At 37.3% G+C, this 23,004-nt stretch overlaps 1 protein-coding gene across 1 annotated transcript in view; it reads right to left on the bottom strand.

Moving 5' to 3' along the window:
• The window catches only part of Dpyd (dihydropyrimidine dehydrogenase), a 752,991-nt gene that overhangs the window by 710,463 nt on the left and 19,524 nt on the right, over positions 1 to 23,004 (bottom strand). Inside the window, exon 2 of the mRNA XM_050160025.1 lies at positions 4,234 to 4,344. Within this exon, the coding sequence (XP_050015982.1) occupies positions 4,234 to 4,344 (111 nt within the window). The remainder of the gene's footprint in view (positions 1 to 4,233; positions 4,345 to 23,004) is intronic.

Below are 23,004 nucleotides of genomic sequence, written 5' to 3'. Positions count from 1 at the left end.
CTTCTTTTTAAAGAGTTATTCATTTATTATGTATATGCTTTTTTATCTGAGTATTTCCCTGCAGGCAAGAAGAGGACATCCAATCTCATTATACATGGTTGTGACCCACGATATGGATGCTGGGAATTGAACTCAGGACTTCTAGAAAAGCAGCCAGTGCTCTTAACATCTGAACCATCTCTCTAGCCCCAATTTGGCTTTTCTAAGAATGTGAGGTGATATACCGGTAAGGACATTAGTAATTTGAATGAGTCTAAGTAAATATTTATTTTTCAGCCTAGATATCATCATGAATAAACTAAAGGAAGTAAGCTGAGGGATCCACATTCCTCAGAAATCAAACGCAGCAACAAGACATCCACAAAGAACTGCCAATCGCTGCAACATGAGAAAATATGCAATTCTAATGTCCAGTATAATTAAGAATTAGGAAAATAACAGTTTTGTTCATTTGTTCATTCAAACATTCATTCAATAGTTATATGGTAAGACAAGCAAGACAAGTGAAATATAAAATTAGTTGCTCTACTGGGCTTTACAGACTCACAGGCAAAAGGAAGACAATGAAGAAACTAGGAGCAAAAGGAGTGTACCACTAGCAAATCCTGGGGAGAAGAGCCAAACAAGGAAATCCCCCAAAAAGCAGGTAAAGAGCAGGCAGAATTTGACATAGAGTTCCCAGAGGCAGCTTCACTGAGATTGATCAGCAAAGGAAATTCTGCAAGTTACAAGAGAACAGGAAAAGCCCTGGCAGGTTGTCAGCAAAGAACTTTTAAAGTAGACCTCAGCTGTGCTAATTCTTAAAAATAGACTCCACTTGGGAAGGGGACAGTATTGAAGCTAGTCTCAAGGCCACCAGAGAGACCTAAAGGAGTGGTGATAAGAATATCATATACTCTTAGTATTTTATTCTAGCAGAAAAGATAAAGGCAGAAATTCTGAGGAACAGAATTTCAGGTGCAAGATAGTAATTTTAGAATTTGACCATCAGCATTTTCCATTTGAGATACTTGCCAGATCTGTGAGAAGAGAATTCAGTGAGTCTTTGCTTATCATGACAGAGATAGAAAGATTGGCTTGAGATCAAAATATAGGAATTATCTGACTAAAGATGCTACTAAAACAGAGAGGGGATGATTCCAATTAATAACATGGTTTTGAAAAAAAGGAGAAAAAGGGAGACAGGGCAGAAGAAGGGGGAGAGAAATACACACAGCACAGAAAAGAGGAGGAAGAGGGTGGAGAAAGGGAGAGATTAAAAGAGGAAGGGAGGGAGAGATTATGAAAGAACCAGTCTTCCAGTAAACAGAAATTGAAGAGCTGCAGCAATGCTGTGTGTGAGGTCCTAAAATAGAAATTTCAGCACTGATACATAATTTTCCTAGAGGCAAAACTGGATTTGGGATTGGACATTTGTCCTTATTAATTGGGTTTTCTACAGGGAAACCACAGGGAGAGGAAGAATGAAGGAGGAAAAGGCAGAGCCAAGATGCATCCATGATATTGCATAGTCTCAGCCAGAACTAGAAGGCTCTTCATCGTTCTCCTGGAGGCAAGGGGTAGAGCCAACTTTAAGAACACATCTATGCTGGGTGTGAGTACACAGATTAAGAAGAGTACATTGAAGGTTGAAGTAGGTGGGTGTTGGGGAGTTCAAGGTCAGTCTAGTCTGCACGTCAAATTCTAGGATCTTTCCTTGGCCTCTGACACCACCCCAGTAGAAACACTGGGGCATCTCACAGTCTCATGACAAGGCGGGAGTCCAGGTTATCCACTTGCCCCATTAGTGAGTATTTTTTACATCAGCACAGAGAGGATGCTAATGCAGAAGAAGAAAAGCTTATTCAGATGGTGAACTGAGAATCAACTTGAACCATAGGTCCTGATCCCCTTACAGGAATGAACTTCACTGTGGCTCTCTCTCATTCTGTCAGAATCACTGGAGTTTGAACAGTGATCTACATCTTCAGCAGATCTTGTACAATGAATTATTATTATTTTTACATAGATTGCAAGCTTTTACCTTATTGTCCCATTTATATTTACTCACTGTATAAAATACAAAATACACAAAAAGTCAAGAACACAAAGATATCCACCATTAATAACTGTATGGACATTTTTATTCTTTATGGATGTGTACAAAGTTATGGTTGTATATAAGTACACAGAATTGCAATTAGATAAAGAGATATTTAATGTGTTCTGCGTGTAATGTAGATTGTGACTGTTTAACCCAGTGTATTAAGTATTTAAAAATAATTTCAATGGTCATACAATTTAACACTGAATATATTTACTTTAATTTAGTTAACCAAGACACAGTATTTAGAATTCAGGGGATTTTCTTCTACATTTTTTTCTCTACTGAATAAATAATGCCTAGAATAATCCTCTTTCTACATAATTAATGTTTACCTAATTCTTAATTCTTTCCATAGGACATATTACTGTAAGATGAATTACTGAGTGTGTTTGATAATTTAAAGTTATTGTTATAGGTTGAATTGTGTCTCTGTAAAATACATATGTTGAAATACTAACCCTTAGTACCTCAAAAATGTAGTTACTTAAAGACAGAATTTAAGGAAGTAAACAGATTAAAACAAGCTAGTAGAACAGTCAGACTACAAGAAAACAGAAATCATTGAAAACAGGAAGTAGACATCATTGATAAGACAAGTAGAAGGGTCTCAGCAGGATTCAACTCTGTGAACACATTCATCACAATCCCCATCCATCTTAATGACTCAAGCTACCTACAATGATGTTGTGAAATTATAGCCCCATCACATCACACAAATATTAACAAATATTCTCAAGTATGTTCTGAGATTGCTTTTCTACAGATTAAAACAATAAATACTGGGCCAAGAAAACATCTCGATACTACCTTTGTCAATTACATATATTAGAAGATATGAAATAAGAAACTATGTATGAGACCACATCAGGAATAAAATGATCATTTTCCTAAGACAGTAGTGATAATAGCAATTGTAATAGAGAAAAACTTCTATTTCTAAATAAAACCTGGGCCAAGGCCTGTGAGATTGTTTCTGAATGAAAAGCCCTAGGGAAAGCATCTGATGTCTTTGGATTATAGCTCTCACATATTTGAAATGAGAGAGTTAACCTTGATAGACTTTAACAGGTAGACTTAAAAACTATACCATTCTGCTTTCATTGTTCTTTAGTTGTTGCCCTCATTATACAAGATCACAATATGTCATCACACGATCTAGTGTGAGCTACCCTGGTGTCCTTTCAAAGACCCATACTGGAAATGTCCTGGTAGAGAACAGAACTCCTGGGAGTAGACTAAGAAAAACAGAATCCCAAATTCATGGCTGCAGCTGACTGGGAGATCTGTTCATGTTATAGTCTGCCGGTATTTTTGTTGTTTTCAAAAACCCTTTTCAGAATGGCCCATGAAAGAAAAACATAACAATTGCTAAGCATATCCACAGATGACTGTCCTCAAGTCCCAATGGAAGGAGAACTGAGGAGGGTGAAAATAATGTCATGTATCTTAAACAACAGCATGTATAAAACATACAAGGACCAAACACCGAACAAGCTCCTGCTACAGTCTCATTAATTATCCTGGGAAAAAATCATTTTTGGGGGGAATTCCAGGAAAAAGGAATTCCTTTCCCCTTTAAAACATGTGTAGCCTATAAAATGACATCTTCAAGATTGCCTTTGAGGTTACATCTAACATCCACTCGTGACCTCACAGTCTGTGATCATGACATAGGCACAGATAAGAAAGATTCTAAGCTGATTGTTGTGACTTAAGCTGCAACCTTAGGACTCGGGAGGTGGGAATAGAAGAAATCACATGATATGAGGCCAGTCTGGGTTACACAGTGATTCTTAGTCTCAACAAGCAGATAAGAACCTGGAAATGTCGGCTGTTTATGCGGGACACTTGCTAGTCATATGTCCGCCAAGAACATAGTGCACCTTCCACAGTTGACACTGAATCTTATGACGCAGAATGTCTTTCACCATGTCAGCATTGCGCAAAACGAGTTTAAGCTCAAGTTAATCAAATTTAGAAAAAAATAAATATTAGCTTGATACTGTTTTCAAATATAAAATGTTTAAAGTATTTCAAAAGCACAGGAGTACTTTGTACATATTTAATTACATTGTGAAGGATTCAAAAGACATTGTCCAATGTGTGGGGTCCTTTTCAGCACTAAATCATGTATCAGTGATACTTACAAAGCAATTCTTATCAGAATTTCTTTTCCAATGTTTCTTGTCTAGTTTCTTGGCCATAGTGGAACGCAGCGTTGCATGAGCTTGTATTCGAGGATTTAAAGCCAGGATACTCTGAATACAAGAAAAACAATATGCGAACATAAGTAACCATGTTGGCACTGAAATGAATCAAAATTGCATTTGCATTACCCTATTTCACCGAGAAACTTAGTTACAAGTGAAAACTCCCGTGACACATGAGATAGAGAAAAAGAAGTAGATGTAATCTAAACAAATTAGAAAATGATTCAAAGGTCACACAAAGATGTTCAAAAAATGAAGAAAAAGAAGATTAGACTTAGACCAGGACCTATATAGGAATATCAAAAACAAGAATATATATGGAAAAGCTAAGAAGAACCAAGGCTGTTAAGAACAAAAGCAAGCAAATAAAGAAATAAAACACCATTACTATAAATCAAGCTTATCTGGATAAAATGTGAACATGGTAAATCCTAATCTCCTTTCTAATAATTCTCAAAAAAAAAAAAAATTCTTGCGCAAGGGAAACACCTTTAAAAAAAACCCATACATTTAAGGCTAAAGAAACATTGTAGAAGATAGAGTGGGAAGATTTAAAAGTACAGAAGATCGGGGTGTGTGCCCTGAAATTGTGTCTACTAGTAACGACAGAACTTATAGCCTCAAAGCTTCACCAACCTGACTGCCTAACCATGGGCTAAACAAGGACAATAGGCATGCCAAAATGAACAGAAGAAAAACCATGAGGTTCCAAACTTCCACAAAGAACTACAGGAAATTAAGGAAAGCTGATGGTGGGAAAAATAGTCTTCCCCAGAAGAGAACACATGAGTTAATTATCCAGTAATAAATGGTCGGCACTGAAAACACACATACAAGTAACATTATACAGTTTGGGCAGGTTATATTTATGACTATATGTATATGCATATAAACATACGCATGTAAAAATAATTAATGTAAAAACATGTATTTGAAAGATATTAAGGATATATGGAAGGGCTTTGGAAGGAAAAGGTGTATGGAAAAATGATGTAATTATATTTATGATATCAAAAGTAAAAGAAACCATAATAATAGTCATAAACCAATGTGACCAACAACAAGCAAAAAAAAAAAATATTTTCACCAGAGAGGAAAATCTCCAATGACAAATGTTTCAGTTGAACCTAGTCAACATTTTTGCCAATATCTTTGAACAGTTTTGACATGGTGAAAAGCAATATGTAATAGCAGGAGAAAAAAAAAGGAGAAAAGTATTAGAAAAAAATGGCTGTGGATACAACCAATGAATGAAGCCCTTGCTGTGCAAGCACAAGAACCCACATTTCAGTTTGTCAGGACCCATATATATATAGCCAGGCGGGGGGGGGGGGTGTCATTATTTGCAGCCCTCCAGCAGCAGAGACTGGGATCTCCAAAGCAAGCTGCCTGGCAAAAATGCCTAGACTTGGTGAGATCCAGATTAGACAAGACATATTGCTTCAATACAGTAGAGAGGGTTATTTGAAAAAAACACCTAGCATCAGCTCTGAGAAGCTACATACACATTTGCACACATGCGCACACATCTGCACACAATGTGCATAGCAAACATGTGAACACACACATGCTATGCACATACATATGGACAGCACACACATACATAAAAATCACTCAAGAAAAGGATAGACACAGAGGTTTAAAGTATTTAATGAAATGGGTTGTAATTTTTTCATTAGTAAGAAATGTAAAATCAAAATGGTTGAAATTAGAAATTTTAATATGGATATAAGTAAATAAATGTTTTGAAGTAGAAATCATAGTAGCGACCTTTACTGCAAGAGACATAAAAGAACATGTGCCTCAAAGCTCTTCTCTATAAAGACCTCCCTGACTAGATCTGCTTTTTTTTGCTTCCTAGCTCTCAAATATCTCCTGAGCAGTCAACACTGATCATGAAAGATTTCTTCTCTCATAGACTGAGAACACTGGAAGTTAGAGAATTGGAGATTTTTTTAACATTTTTAATTTATTCTTCTCTCTGTAACAAGTCACAGTAAGACTAGGAAAAAAACTTTCCTATCAAGGCTGGATGAGGAAACCCAGGAGAAGGCAAAGGGTTCCAAGAGCAGGCAAAAGAGTCAGAGACATACCCCACTCACACTGTTATGAGATCCACTAGAACACCAATCTAAAAACCATAAAATACGCAGATCCACGCAGGTTCCGTGATTGCCACTTCAGTCTCTGTGAGCCCCTATGATCCTGGCTTTTGTTGATTCTGTGGGTCAGGCTCTCAAAGTGTCCTCAATTCCACTATTGTATGATGTGCAACACCAAGGACGCAACACATGCTTTCCTGCAAAATGAGTGATTCAAAACTGCTCATATCTCTGTCTCTGTCTCTGTCTCTGTCCCTCCCTCCCTCCCTCCCTCCCTCCCTCCCTCCCTCCCTCTCTCTCTCTCTCTGCGTGTGTGTGTGTGTGTGTGTGTGTGTGTGTGTGTGTGTGTGTGCTGACCATATAACTCTCAGTGAACTACTTATCCTTTTTATCTAGACTGGAAGAGCACCATAACAGCTGGATATGGTTCTGACAGGAGCTTTAGAATCGAATTCCTGTTGCACCTGATAACTCCAGGAACTTCCTCCAGCCTAGATTTTCAATTCCTTCAAAATTAGCCTGCCAAGCTCATCTTTTCTACATATCAAAATGAATTATTATTGGGAGTCCATAAACCTCTCCACAACACCAAGACAAATGAATAGACAAATTCTTATACTACTAAATATGTGCCAGCAATGCCCTTCCCATCTTACACTATTCAGTTCTGTGTGTTCACATAAATTAATCATTCACTGAGTGAAAATGTAGGTGATTTGTAAGAATATTTTGATAATATAAAAGACTTTAAATGATACAAAGAAAAAGCATTGCCTAAGATGAATTTTGTACTTAGAATATAAGGATGAAATCAGAAAAGGATATATTGTATACTACATTTGATTTAAAATGGTAAGACTGTCACCTACTTAAAAGTTTTGGATTTTTAGAATGTTTTACATGCATTTCATAATTTAAATTAAAAAGCATCTACTATTATGGCCATATTATGGATAAACAAATAAATTGAGGCTGAGTAAGTACCACATTTACAGCCAAAGGAGACTAAGATATAATTTGGTCCTCTTGTTGGTTTTAAATTCAAATTTATTCACAAATAAAGTCTTTCTACATCTAATGTATAAACTGGTTATAATCACATGTATAACAAATATTAAATGACGCTTGAATAACTCAGTGAGAAACTAATGTTGGTCAGGCATTCTGACAACTTTTGTTCAAATCTCAGGTCTCAACAATAGAAGAAGAATCCAACTCATGCTGTAACTCTGGTTCTGTGCATGCATCCTGGCAGAGGGGTACACATACAGAGAGAGAGGGAGAGGGAGAGGGAGAGGGAGAGGGAGAGGGAGAGGGAGAGGGAGAGAGAGAGAGAGTCTAAATGTAATTTTAAAAAAGAATTAAATCATTTTCCAAAAGTTTAAAAGAGAGAGAGAATCAATGTGAGCCCTTGACTTTATTGTGAAAGATAAACACCAGTGAGATCGCATTCAAAGTAGTACCCTCAGGACCCATGTAGATCAACTCCAGCAATACAGCTGATGACAACAACCCTTAACTTCTCTGGAAATTGTCTCAAAGGCAAACAAACAAACAAAAACAACAACAGCCAAACACACATCAATTGAAGACAGTTTGCAACTCAGAAAGAAAACTGAGGGTCTAATGAAAGCCTGAAATAGCAGCCACCACTGTCTTCCCCCTCTCAGCTCCATGTCACACTAATCCACCCCAAGAGTGTATAACCAACACAGTAAAACTTTTTTTGTGCCAACATCCAGTTGAAGACTCTGGCATCCCTAGTACCTCTCAGGGAAGAAGGTTCTGACAGCATTTCTCAGAGCCCCACCTCCAATCTCATAGGCAATTTGAACTCAGGAAAATAGAGCCTAGTGGCCCAGAGTTCCTTGAACACACATCAGCTCTCACTGATTGACTATAGGCTCCACCTTGAGGGAACCATGCTAGCAAAAACTGATGGTGACACTGGAGACCTTTGCTATGACAGGGTGATAGAGACTGCACAGGAGGAGCAACTCACTGAGAAAACCAAAGATGGCTGCTCATACCCAGCACCCTGGTCATAAAGTCAGGTGTCCCTTTGGAGGAGCAGGCACTATCATTACCCCATGTCATGGAGGAATAGAGCTGTGGAAGAGAGATGCCCTAAAGGAAAAGACAGTGGCATGAACAGGCAGTTCTACATATGAACTGAATTCACTTGAACACCTATATGGGGAAGTTCACGCCTAAAAGTCTTCTTTTGAGCAATTGAGACTTTGATGGCAAACAATTAGGAAGTATGACATCTTCCTGAAAAAAAATTAATAAATAGAGGTACCATGGCAGAGAATTCACCAGGGAGAACAGGAGAAGCAGGTCAAACAAGCTCTTAACAAAGGCCCTTTAAAAAACTCACTTCAAAAGCAACCCTCACCAATGAGTCCAAATTCAACTGAAGCATACGATGGGGCTATCGACACTTCCGGGAACTATACAAAATAGGTGTGCTATACAGACTAAGTGTGCTAGCAACATGAACTGACAAAGATTCAGAGGGAACTGAAAAGGAGGCATACGAGAGCTCTATAGAAACCACTGTACAAAGCCCAGGGTACAGAGGACCCTGGGTCAACCCAGTGCATCACAAAACAAAGCAAAACAAAAGACATAAGTATAGGAAAGGAACGCATGTGGAGTGGGTGGGGGGAGCATCAACAGGAGTGGCAGGGAAATAAAAGAGGGTGCCTATGACAGCAATCAAGATGCATTATTAGCATCTATGAGATTTCAAAGAGCAAGTTTTCTAATAAACAAACAAACCCAAATGTGCTTTTACCACACACACACACACACACACACACACACACACACACACACACACAACCTGAACCATATAGAGATGTCAGAGATACAGACTGTAGGAGAGATAGACTTCTCCAAATCATCTACCCAGTCACTAAACAAAGCAAACGCCCTCTGTCCTGAAAGCACAAGATTAGTATAGCAAACTTTTATATTAAAAATTCTTAGTTTTAGAATAAATGCATTTATGTTACATGCTCTTGTTAGGAAATGATTGAGGATGTCTCCAAAGGTTTATATGATAGAACCTTAGTCGCCAGTGTGGTAACAATAAAGAGGTGGCTGGACATTTAAGAAGTAGTGTCGGCTTGGGGCAATTCCCTGAAAGTTCTGGGTCCCTGCTGCACCATGAGTTTTCTCCTTTCCACATACTTCTGCCATGACGCCATCTGTCCAGATGTCATGGAGAGGAAAGAAGCCCTGGGTTAGACCCCTCATACCACCAAAACAAGTGGCAAAATAATAATAACACAATAACAGTAAAACAAGAAAGCACAGCAGCCTATGAAGTATAGACACTAATGGGGTCCTAGAAGCCACTGTGAAATACATACTGTCAGAATGGGTAAAAAAAAGCAAGACCCAACTATTCTGCATTGTCATTAGGCAACACATCAACACATTATAGATTCAATGATATAAAATAACATGAAAGACTGACAGATTTTTTTAAACTGCCATGTAAATTATGACCGTATAAAAATATATATGGGAGTGCCATTCTAATTTCTGAACAGACTTGAAACAATAAACCATTGCTAGATGTAAGAGGGACATTTAATAACAGAAAAGTCTTATCCATTTGGAAGTTTGAATAATTCAAAACATATATGCACCAAAAAAAACCAAGGCAAGATACACTTAACAAAATTGACAAAGTATAAGGGGAAACATATCTAGACAATAACAGTAGTCAATAATAATGTTCCATATTAAATAATAGCTAGAAAACTAGACTGAAAAGCAAGGAAACAGAGGATTTGGACACAATCCTCTGTAGAAAATGAGCAGCCCAAGAGAGCAGAGCACACATTCTTCATGGGTATGTGCACGAAGCTTCCCAAAAAGGACAAGAATAATGTGGGAGGACAATCACTATAAATACAATAATTTAAAAAACAGAAAGTTCCACATATTGCATGCTTGCATTCTCATGAAATGTCCAGGATAGACAAATCTGCAGATCAGGGGTTGCCTAGGGCTGATGGGTGGAGGAAGTGGAAAGTAACCACTAAAGCATGTGATTTGTTTGTGGAGTGATGAAGCCTGACTGTGCATTGGAAGCATAATTATGAATTAATAATAATAAAATTAATAAGATACATTAATATTAATATATTTAAAATGCTAAATGTTTTCTTTTATATGGAGAGTGGCAGGATATGGCAACTATATCTTGATAAAGTTGTTATCAAAAATCAATAAATGCTGCATTTAACAAGTTTAACTATACACTGTATTCATTTTAATTAACAACTTTGGGACTTGCTTTACTTGCATAAATTTGATAGAATTATTTTAGTCATTCTCACAAATGACAAACATGAATATCTTTCCTCTATCAGGCTGTGTATTCCAAATAGGACATTCACACTCAAACTAAATGTTTACTCCTTGGAATGAAAAATTTCCAAGGCAAATGTGCACTTAAGAAAATGCACATTTAGAAGAATCTCATTTTATAGGAAAAAACTAAAGATAATTTCTTATAAATACAGTGCTTTGGCTTACCTTTTCAGATTTGAATCACAAGAGTACCATGCAAAAATATAAGTCAATAAAGGAAAGAATGAGTTTAAAGGTATTCTGGCCAACATTTATATCAAACAAAATAGGAATCATGCAAGAAATGTGGCTGTATTTATTTTACCTTTTACATCCTCAATCCATATTGTGATAAATGATTACGTTTATCTACGCTGGCATAGAAATGTAACTTTTGGAAATAAACATTCTGAATGTAATTTATTGGCTGCTTATCATGGTTACTTTTCTTCCACATAACACAAACATAAAGCATAACCTAGCATGAAAAATTGGGTTAACCTTTTATGAGAAGGCATTGAGTTGAATTCAATGGATCTTGGGTAAAAAGAAATTGGATTGTGGAGAATGGTTACCAAGGATTTGACTTAATAATTTCCCAGATGAAAAGTGATATAAAATAAGAATACAGGATATGAGTGGTTGAGTGCCGCTCAAAACAATTTTCCCAAACAAGACTTTTTAAAACCCAAAGTCAATATCATCAATAAGAAAGCAGCTGGCAGAATAATAAGGGAGAGTCCTAAATTACATTCTTCCTAAGAAATGACCAGAGTCAGAGCCCTACCAGGTCACAGGGTCCCCTCTCTAGATAAATTGAGCACTTTAAGAAGCCCATTAACCCTTTCAGATATCAAGTTACTGGTAATAGAAGGGGACTTTTCTCTTTTCAAAGAATCTGGCTTTAAGTTTTCCAGTCATTTTCAGAAGCATTATGAGAATGTCAGAAGCATTATGGTACTGCAATGGTGTGCATGGGGGCAGAAGAAAAATACCAATTTGAGAAAACTTGATGGCATGAATTTTGCTTGGTTTCAGAAAGGATTTAATATGACTCAAGCAGATTCCGCATAAAATCTGAGTTATGTACTGTCACCCGGATTCTGGGAACATTACAAGTAGGGGTTTCAGGAGTCCTGCAGCACACATACTGAAAATTGTACCTGAGTTTTGTGCCTCAATCTAGAGAGTGTGAAGAGTGACCGTTTGACTGCAATCATACACCTTCTCTTCCTGGATGAAAACACTAATCCCTAGTTGTAAAATTTTGGACCTTGACTATCATTTGGGAGCTCAAATTCCAGTTTCATGACGTCATCTTGCCAAGCGTCCTTTCTAAAAAATGTGCCAGCGTTTACATGACTGTATTTATTCATTAAATATTGTACCATCAAGATTTTCATCTTTTGTAATATTTGGATTACAAATATTTTCTACCTCAACACTACTTACCCTTGGTGTCATTCTGAACTATAAAAATGATACATATTTACTCACATTTGGAGGATACATGTTCAAGTTGATGTATTAAAACTGATCTTATTCAAATTATGGTTAAATCTTATAATTGATGGCATACTCTGAGATTCCGGTAGGTCATTTCCATGTATGAGGCTAACAGAAATCAAATGGTTAAAAGCATGCTGCTTTTACTTCTGCCTAACTTGTCATGCCTACTTCATCTTGATTTCAAAATGTATTTCCTTCCACTTGCACCTGAGGAAACAGTACACTATGTTCACCTAAGCAAATTCTCTCAACTCGCAGGCAAGCAGGTAGGCCATTGGTTGATGTATTTATGTCCTAGCAAATTCTGGCGAATAGAAACCAACCCTTTGGTACTTACTTGCTGAGCTTCAGCGCCAGCCAATTACCTCACCATTTCTTATGCCTGGCATTACTCATAGGAGAGGGAGAGTTTAAAAAGACTCTCTCTGGCATTTTCAAAGTAGTTTGTAAATGGAGACTTTAGATAAGCCCAGAGATGGTGTGGCCAGTTTTCTGCTTCATGGGGAACAGAGGGCAGAACAAGCTTCATTTGGTCCCTCAGGTCTACGAAAACAGATACAAGCAAGTTTGGAGTCTGAAGGCTTTGGGAAGACGCTGGCAATTAGTCCCGGCCAAGGACTCTCATGTGTTCATAGTCATCTTCTAAATGAACTCGTAGGCATCACCTTAAGCTGGACCACTTTTCCAGGTGATGTTAATAAAGCAAAGTTGTAAAAAAAAAAAAAAGCAAAGTTGTCCTTTTTCTTGACCTTTCCTACTAACTCCAATATTCCTTCTATTCACAGTGTCTAGCTCAATGTTATTAATAAACAACAGATGAAGAAAGATTATGTAAATATTCTAAATATTCCTGTTAAGAACTTACTAAACAATGTGTCTAGTGCTCTATGTTACATTTGGTCTTAGATTTTAATTCTTCTATTTTTGCTGGCTACTTAAAGCAACAGTGTCTCATTCTTTCACTGTTAAACAGTGATTAGTAATAGTGTGCCTTGATTATTACGACCACATATGAAAATTACCTGGTGAGCAGTAAATTCCTATTCCACATTGAATTTTAGTTGTATGAGTAGGTTTTAGTTATTACGCAGCTAATGGGCATTTGTGCTTCTAAACGTCAATTGTGAATATTTACATGTGGATTTGTTTTAAATCTATACGAACATGCAAAAAGACAAAGGCAACAGGCAAAAAAGAAGCTATAAGCAAGACGGAATGACAAGAAGTGATGTACCTCAAATGAAATCAAATTGATCATGGGTTCCTGAATTTATCACAGCCCCTGACCTGCAACTGCAAAGGCAGATTGCCTACAAATGCCAATATGCTCTTCGCAAATTAGTATGGCACTATTGAAGTGTCGTGAAATTCAAATATACACTTGAACATCCATGACATGTATGGAACAATACAGATAATGTCTGTAATACATAGAACTGTATATAACTAATGAATTTGGGGCGAGACATGTAAGGGTGAATTTACATTACATTTCCATTCTGGGAAAGACAAGTCGGGTGAGAAAAATGATGAATTTGTAAACATCACAAAACTCATCAACTCGAAACACATGAACGGTTTCAGGATGCTGGTCACATCACCTGGGAAATTCAATTCATTTCCATTGAACAAATAGTTAACCTAAGTAAAATGGTTCACACATCTTAAAACATCACATCTATCATGTCTGTGCAACTAAGCAATCTGGGTTCTATCACTTGAGTCTCTAGTCATCTTTGCCAGAATTTACAGGGTTTTTAAACTTATAAAGTAAATGCCACTCAATAGACTGATTTTTAAAAGGTTCATTTTCTTTTTAAAAGACTGAAAATTCATAAGAGGGACACGCACACACACATAAGCATATATATGCAAATATGCTAACGTATATGATATTACCCTGTGAGTCTTCCTTTTGCTTCCCTTGGTACGAGGGTCTGTTCCCAAAATCTTGCACTGATTAGGCAACCACTTGCCACTGAACCAGATCCCAATTCATTGACCACACAATTCTTGTAGGATCAGAGCATGATGATGATATCTGATGTAGACAATGGTTCCTTTCATTAAAATACAGCCCCTGAATACCATAGACTGGGTGACGAAAGCAACAAACACTTCGTTCTCACAATCTTAGAGGCAGAATAGTCCACGGTCAATTTTGTGCACAATTTGGTCCTTAGTGAAGATCCTTCCGCTGGCTTGTAGATTACTAACCTTGCCTTCTATCTCTTTGTGAAGAGAGAGCAAGTCCTCCACAGGCTTTTCTCATAAAAGCATTAATGGCATTATAAAAGTCCCATCCTAATGAGCTTAAATAGCCCTAACTCACTTCAAAAAGTTCCATCTCCTAATACTACACACTGGGAACTAGGCTTTAACACATGAGCGCTAGTGGTATACAATTAGTCTATAACAGACACAGAAAAGACTTTATCGTGTGTGGAGCTATTAAAACACGGCTCACATTATATTTCAGCACAGACAATAGTATCTTAATATTTCAGATGGAACCATAACAGCTCCAGACTTTCTCTGTACCAAGAAGAAACTTTAGAACCAAAGCAGTGAGTATTTTATAGTATTGCTTACATTTACGAAGAGAAAAGAAAAGCAATATTACCAAAGAATTTAACACCAGCTCACAGTTCTTTTATTTCTTTTATTCTTTAAGTAATTTAAAGAACAAAACATTAAGAGTATACTATGATACTGTACTAGCTGGGCTTTTTTTACATTGTGAATTAATAATAACATATCACAGGAAAGCATTTATAAAAGGATATTAAAAGTGTATAAAAGGAAAGAACACATGTTACAGCATACTGACTGGCTTACAAGGCCCAGAGTCATTTAAATTCAGGAGGTAAAAGTATATCAACATGCTGAAAAATAAAACACTATAAGTCAACTAATAAAGCTGGAAGAAAAGATGCAGAGACCAAAGACAAAGCAAGACCTGAGTAAAGCTTATGGTTTTAAAAATTAAGTAACCTGAACGTGTAACTTGTTTCAAAAATTAATAATAAATCATATATTGACTAATTGTGTGCCGACTACAGGACTAACTGCCAAAAGGAAACACATGAAATAGCAAGCAGTTTGCATTACAATAAGAACTAGAGTGATCAAAGGTAATTTTTCTTTTTCACGTTTAATTAACTGGAGGATGATCACAAGGAAGGTGCTCTGGGAAGGATGCTAGTAGGGGAAGGTGGGGAGCTAGACTCTTCAAAATAGAAGCTGTGAATTCATACAGTGTCCTGTTGTTCTTCTGGATCTGGAGTGAGTCTTAGCTTATAATGTTTACAAATACACAGCATTCTCATTTCAATCTTGGATCCAGAAGCTTGCTCTGTTTGGTGTCTATAGCATTAAAGTCTTCTCTCTCTCTCTCTCTCTCTCTCTCTCTCTCTCTCTCTCTCTCTCTCTCTTCCTCCTCTTCCTCCTCCTCCTCCTTCACTTCTCTCTTTCCTTTTTCTTTCTTTTTTTTTGGGTATACATTTGTGTGCACACACACATAAACGTGAGCCTGCATATGTGTGTATGCATATGTGAAGGTTTGAAGGCAATGTCATGTCTTTTCCAAAACCACTTCTCTCCTTAGTTTTTGAGGCAGGATCTCTCATTAAACCTGTGGTTTGTAGGTTATGTAGGATTGAATTAAGGTCTTTACATTTATTTCATGATCCCTTTACCAAATGAGTCACGTCACTACCCCAAGCCCTCGCTTTCTATACACTGTCTTTGCTGCTGTAAATTCTCTACTCAGCTGGGTCACAAGAAAGGGCTCTTGGATCTTCCCTAATTCAGTCCACCATTGTAATGCACTGTCATATAGCCTATCTGCAGGCATGGTCTATTGTGACTTAAATTCATCTGAATCAAAAATATCCGTGCACTGTCTTTCCTTACAAAATCTCACAGCACCCCCATGTCTCCCTCTCTCTCTCTCTCATCAAAAATACCACACTTTTCCCTGTGAGCATTCACACAGAGGCTAGTCTACATGGATTCTCCTTTGCTTATTCATCTCACGCATGTCTGTTCATGTCAGTCACATGTGGTTGGGCCTTTGCTATTTCTACCTCAGCATATACAAGATCCTTTTGAGGCTACCTGGATTGCACTATGATCAAACTCTCCATGTTAGACTACTCGTTACTCGCTCCAGGCATAAAATTTTAATTCCAAACCTTTGCTTGCATCACCATGAAGCAGTTGCCTTACATTACATTGAACACCTTAGTTCTAACTAAAAACCCATTTCTTCCACAACTTAAAAATCAGTCTTTGCTCTGCTATGTTACACCCATGAGTCTCTAAAGAAACAGCACTATTTGCTACTCCTTCCACACAGGATAGGATATCATATGAGTATGCTTTTTTACCATCAGACTGCCCAGGGAAATGCAGAAGCAAGCATTCGTGATTGTAATTATCTATCTATCTATCTATCTATCTATCTATCTATCTCTATCTATCTATCTATCTATCTATCTATCTATCTATCTATCTATGTGTGTTCAAAAATAAATATGTATACATACATACATACACATTAACAAGATAAAAATCCTTAGCAAAAAAAATCTGAAAGGAAAATCTCCTGCTGGAAGGTAAAAGGACATTCCCAGGAGAAAGACAAACAAAATCCTGTTTTCCTTTTGCTGTCATTCTCTCCTTCTGTTTCAGAAGACAAAGGAGACAACATTCACAACTTGTCAGCAGTTTCAAAGGTTTCAAGTCTGGTAATGATTAACAGCCCTGTGAAAAGAAGGAGGTCCCTTGGTCTTACTTTCCTGCCAAGGTGTAATCGGCAGCAGAACAGAGCTGTTCCAAAATCAACACTTTCCAATGGGAAAGTCAAGGCAACACCACACTCACTGACTCTTTGATGTTCTAGAGTGGAAGTTTCACATTTCAGTATACAAGGTATAAAAAACAGGGCCCCCAAAGCCAGAGAACCTGGAAACCACTGGAGAGAAAGAGCTGCACTGAAAATAAAAGGAAGTCAAGCATGGGCACTGACTAAGTATAGGATCTGCATGAGCAACGTCAGTCTAGGAAACAGCCTGTGCCCCACTGCACCATTAAAACTTCAAAAGTTGATCCTCTACAAAGATATCCTGTGCAAGGAAGAGAAGTTATCATTAGTGGCAAGGAAACTACAGAAAATGCCCAAAAGCTTCACAGGGAGAGATCTATTTGTAACAGGAAAATATGTTACAAATACATATATTTAAATCATGGGTTTAAAAATTGCTGATATATAAAATGTTCTTGTCCTATAAGGAAATCATATCTAGAATTGAAACTAGGTCTATTAGAAATTGATACTTTACTGTAGGAAATAACTTTAAAATGACACAAAATCAGTGCATATAATTACTCTGCCACTTTTAACTTTCCTAATTAAAGAATAGTAATTTGGCTTCTATGACACTTTTTTCAATAAGTAAACAGAATAGATTCTCTCAGACTCAATGCAAGCATGGCATGTGTGTGTGTCTATGTCTGTTTCTGTGTGTGTCTGTGTCAATGTGTGTGTCTATGTGCCTGTGTGTGTGTTTCTGTGTCTGTGTCTGTGTGTCTGTCTGTGTGTGTATATACCAATGGGTTTACTGGGTTTATTTTAAGACAGGTAACTTACAATAATATGAGTGATCCTAAAAGTCTGCATCACCAGAAAGCTCTAACCAATCAAGGAAGAAAACCTCTTGGGAGCTGCATCATGCAGTACTGGACTACCCAGCAGTGTCTATGTAAAAGGTAGGATTAACTAGGAGAAAACATGGAGTGTGAAGTCACAATTCTTCATAAAAATAAGCTAGTAATTCCAGTTCAAGGGCATACATATTTTTTTTATTTTTTTAATTTAATTTTATTTTTTTATTTTTTAAATATAATTTTTTATTGAAAGAAAAAGATTTCCGCCTCCTCCCCGCCTCCCATTTCCCTCCCCGTCTCCCTTTTCCCCCCTCCTCCCTCTCCTCTCCCCCTCCCCCCACTCCTCTCCCCCTCCCTCTCCAGTCTGAGGGGCAGTCAGGGTTCCCTCAAGGGCATACATATTTAACATAAAATAACACCTAAAGCAATATATAAAGTAACAATGACCTCATTCTTAGTTATAATTTGTAATTGAATACTAATATACCTAACCCAAACTCAGAGAATGGTATTAACCCTTCAAATACTCTTTTTGGCTCCAAATATTTAATTAGTATAGAAACATACTACAGAGTTTATTGGGTTATCCCTCTTAATTCAGGAAATGTCACAAACACTCATTGGCCTGCCATCTAAAGTGAGAAAACTTGTACCAAAATGTTGTGGGTTTTTCTTTGTCCCATCAGCCAGCTTCCAAATCATGACATAGAAATTTATTATTTGTTATGAAAGCTTGGCCTATAGCTTAGATTTGTTTCTAACTAGCTCCTATAACTTGAATCACCCTATTTCTCTTAATATACTTCTTTTACATGGCTCAGTTACCTTTGCTTTGCAATGTCCTTACTGATTGCTCTGCATCCTGGCATTTCCACCTTCCGTTCCAATGTCCTATTTGCCTGGAAATCCTGCCTAGCTACTGGCCAGTCATATTTTTACTAAACCAATCAGAGTGACTTATTTTTACAGGGTATAATCAAACATCTCACAACATTATAAAGATGCCAGCATCCCCAGGCAACAAGAAGGAATCTAGAGAATACAACTCCCACAATCCTAAGAGGTGGGGTGGGTGGTTATTTTGCTCATTTGGAGGGTTATTGATGTTTGCCATTATTAGAGGATTGGTTACAAATTGTTATTGGTCATGGTCAGAAAAAAAAACTGAACAAAGAGATCAGATTCAGGGATCTCTTTCTAAAGAGAAACAGGGGGGGATATTATAGAAATGATGAGTTAAAAGGTTGGATTGTTTAGTCAGCTAGTAAACAACCACTAGTTTAAAATATTTTACATTGGTGTAGATTTTTGTATATTAATATGAATTTAAAGTTATTTTTCATATATATGAATATATATATATATATTTGTCTCAATTGCTGACAGCATACTGTCCAAATTGAACAGTCAATACACAAAAAGAAAGGATCTGCTGAACTTTGCCAAAAAAAAGTAGAACAGTCCTTCAACGTTCCCTCATCACAAAAAGTTTATCAGATATTTTAGGCCTATAGTCTGAAGATGGATGTCCAATATTACAGAGGAATCTTGAAGTGACTGTCCAGAACTCCAGCTGTGTCTGTAGTTTAGGAGATACTTTCTCTGCATTTCCTGGTTACTCAAATATTTTATCCTTCTTGAGTCTCTGATGGAGTTGAATACTAGATAGTTATAGTTTTCCTTAGTTATAACAGAAGGAAATTAATGGGGAAAAAACTTTGAAATTCATCAAAATAGGGTTAATAATGGAATATTTTCTCTAAATTTTTCAACTGCAGATGGACTGGACATTGTAAATACAACTCTTACTTGATAACTGTTCTTCTTGTATATAATTTTACTATGTTAGAGTTAAAACCCTTTTTTATTTAGAAAAGGGGGAAATGTTTTGACATACTTGATTACATGGTGAAAAAAATTGTCGCTCTGATTGATATAAAAAAAAAAAAGCTGAACAGCCAATAGCTAGGCAGAATTTCCAGGCCCAGAGGATCTGGGAAGAAGAATGGTAGAGATGCAAGGACACAGAACAAGCAGCAAGGGCGTTCAAAGTAAAGGTGACTGAGCCATGTAAAAGATGCAAATAAAAAGAAATGGATTAATTTAAGTTCTAAGAGCTAGGTAAAAATAAGCCTAAGCTATTGACTGAGATTTCACAAGTAAGTTTCCATGTCTGGTTTTCAGGACAGAGAATGACTTTCAGCACCAATAGACAATAGTAAGTAGAGTATTCCAGACACACAGAGACACATGCCACCCAATCTCTGCCAAATTCAGACCCTAGCTGCTATTCTTTTACATATATGTATTTCTGTGGAAGATAAGAGAATGAGTGTGGGTAGAGGGGAGTGGGAAGAAAATGCAATCCATGAGACATGAACCTGGAAAATCTCCAACTGAGGACAGAAGGTAAAAGAGGGCAGGAATAGAGGAGGCAGATCACACAAACCAACTGAATGAAAAGACCATAGTGGAACTTGTTGCTCCCTTTGCTGACTAAACACAAAGAGACAAACAAAACATCATAAAATGCTGTTGTATAAGTAGGAAAATGATAGAATCCATTCAACCACCCAGTTTCCACTGAAAAACCATTGAAGAAACATGCTTTCTATGTCTGTCTCTGGGGATGACCACAGAGCCCACAGTCTTTCCGTGATATTCGCTGCCAGTGTTTCTTGCTTTATACCTGGTGTCTTTTTCTTTCCTAGGTACCTTTCCCTAATTCACTTATCACACAATTCACTGATTTGACGGGTCTGATTTGATAATTTTTAGTGTACTTCTTACAAAGTAGTGCAACCATCAAGATATTAAATTTCAGAACATTTCTTAGGCATGTCACTGAGAAAATAAGCAAGTACCTATCTACAGTCATTCCACAAATGTCCATACCTGCCCCATTCATTTACATTTGAATTCTATGAATTTGCATATTTTGGAAATGTTATATAAATGAATTATATAAAATTTAGGGTTATTTTGTAATTGGTCTCTTAATTCAATATTTTTCAAAGTTTAATCATGCTATGCTTTTTAAATTTTTGTTTGCTTGCTGATGAATATTTTCTTGTGTGTGTGTGTGTGTTTGTGTGTGTGTGTGTGCATGCATATATGTGTGTGTGTGCTCATGTAAAGGCCAGAGGAAGGCACTGGGTATCACCGTGTACTACACTCTGCCTTACATTTTTTTTTGTTTAGTTTGGTTTTCTTTTCCTAATTTGGCTTGATCTTTTTTTATTGATTTTTATTGAGCTTTACACTGCTCTCCTCTTCCCTTCTTTTTGAGATAGTGTTTTTCACTATATGGGAAGTTACTTACACTAGACTGGCTAGCAAACTCCTGGAATCCAGCCATGTCCACCTCCCCTAGCTGGTACGACTAGCATGTATGATCATGCATAGTTTTCATGTGGGTGATGGGCATTTGAAGTGAGGTCATATTACATTCACAGTAAATGCTATTAGTCACTGAGCCACCTCCCGTGTTCCACGATATTTGATGTTTAAAAGATTTTCATGTGCACACACACACACACACACACACACAATAAGACAGAAATTGGTAGCAGAAATGGTTGGGTAATTAGAAAGGAATAGACAAGTGTTGAATGAGGAACAGAAAAGGGAAGGTAATGGGGGCACACATAATTATAATGAATTGTATTTAAATAAGAAACAGTCAAAACAAAAAAAAAATAAGCAACAAAAGCCTAAACCAGTCTACTGTCTTAATGAGACTTAAGTCATGGATAAACAACCAGATGGTTGTTTACACCTTCACCATTTTTACAATTCTATATTCCTTTGTGAAATCCTGAATGTATTTCCACACACTGATAGTTTCCACCAGCAGGACATGCCTACCTCTACATTCTCCTGTGGCGTGCATGGGTCAGCTTGTGACACATTTTGCTTCTGTGTATGGGAGGAGGTTATGATTTCATCTTACTTTTGAATGGTAATGGTCCTAAGTACAGAATTCACATGAGAGAAACTCTCTCTCTCTCTCTCTCTCTCTCTCTCTCTCTCTCTCTCTCTCTCTCTCACACACACACACACACACACACACACACACACACACACACAGAAGTGTGCTCCTTGCTGTCTTCTCACTTGCTCTGATCATAAGGAAGAATCCCCAACTTCCTTACTTTGCATATGTGAGTGTCTGCCGCTGTTGTTTTGCTTAAATCAAGGTCTCTTGGATCCCAAACTGACTTTCAACTCCTCTACCTCACAACATAGTCAAGATTAACCATGAATTTCTGTTCTTCTTGCCTTCTCCTTCTGAGTGCTAGCTCACAAACCTGAGCCACCACTTCCAGTTTGTAAAACACTAGTTACTAAACCCATGGATTCACACATGCTAGACAAACACCCTACTAACTTGAGTTACATCTCAAGCCCCAGTGGCCTCATTTTTGCTCTTTGTTTCCCTGTTTACCTTTTTATTTCCTTTCTAGATGACATGATGATTCTATTTACCACAGATATGGGCGATTTGAGAATTGCCTTGTTGGTGTAGTTTTCTACCTATTTCATCTTGGACTCCACTGGGCTTCTTAGCTCTTTGGATTATTTTTTTTTCCAAATAATTTTCCTATCCTCTTCCCTCTCCACTACAACAGTCTTTGAGAGAATCAATTCACAATAGACACACGAAGATACTCAATGTTATCCTACAGGTAATTGACAGTAATGTTTTATTTTCATTTAGCTAGCTATCATTTTCCCCATTTCTGTGATGCAGCAGGCTTTCTCAGACTGCCAACCCCCAACTCATGACATGGAGAATTGATTGTTAGTTATAAATGCTTGGCCATATTTGCCCCACTGGGTCTTTTCACTTCACCTGCTCCTCTTCATCTACTTTTGCTTCGGGGCGTTTGCCTTTCTTTATTTCTATGTATTCTACATTTCCTGCTTCTTCCATGTCTTACTGGGTGGTGGCTGCCTAGCTCGCTGGCCCCGGTTGGGCACCTCCCTTTCTTTCTCCCTCATTCTCTTTTCATTCTCTAGTCTGGGTTCTTCCTACTACTTATTCTATCTACTC

This window comes from Alexandromys fortis, unplaced genomic scaffold (assembly GCF_014885135.2).
Source record: "Alexandromys fortis isolate MF-2015 unplaced genomic scaffold, M_Fortis_MF-2015_v1.1 scaffold_19, whole genome shotgun sequence".
NCBI lineage: Eukaryota > Metazoa > Chordata > Mammalia > Rodentia > Cricetidae > Alexandromys > Alexandromys fortis.
Note: the sequence above shows the minus strand (reverse complement) of the source record. Positions and strands in the feature narration are given on the sequence as shown.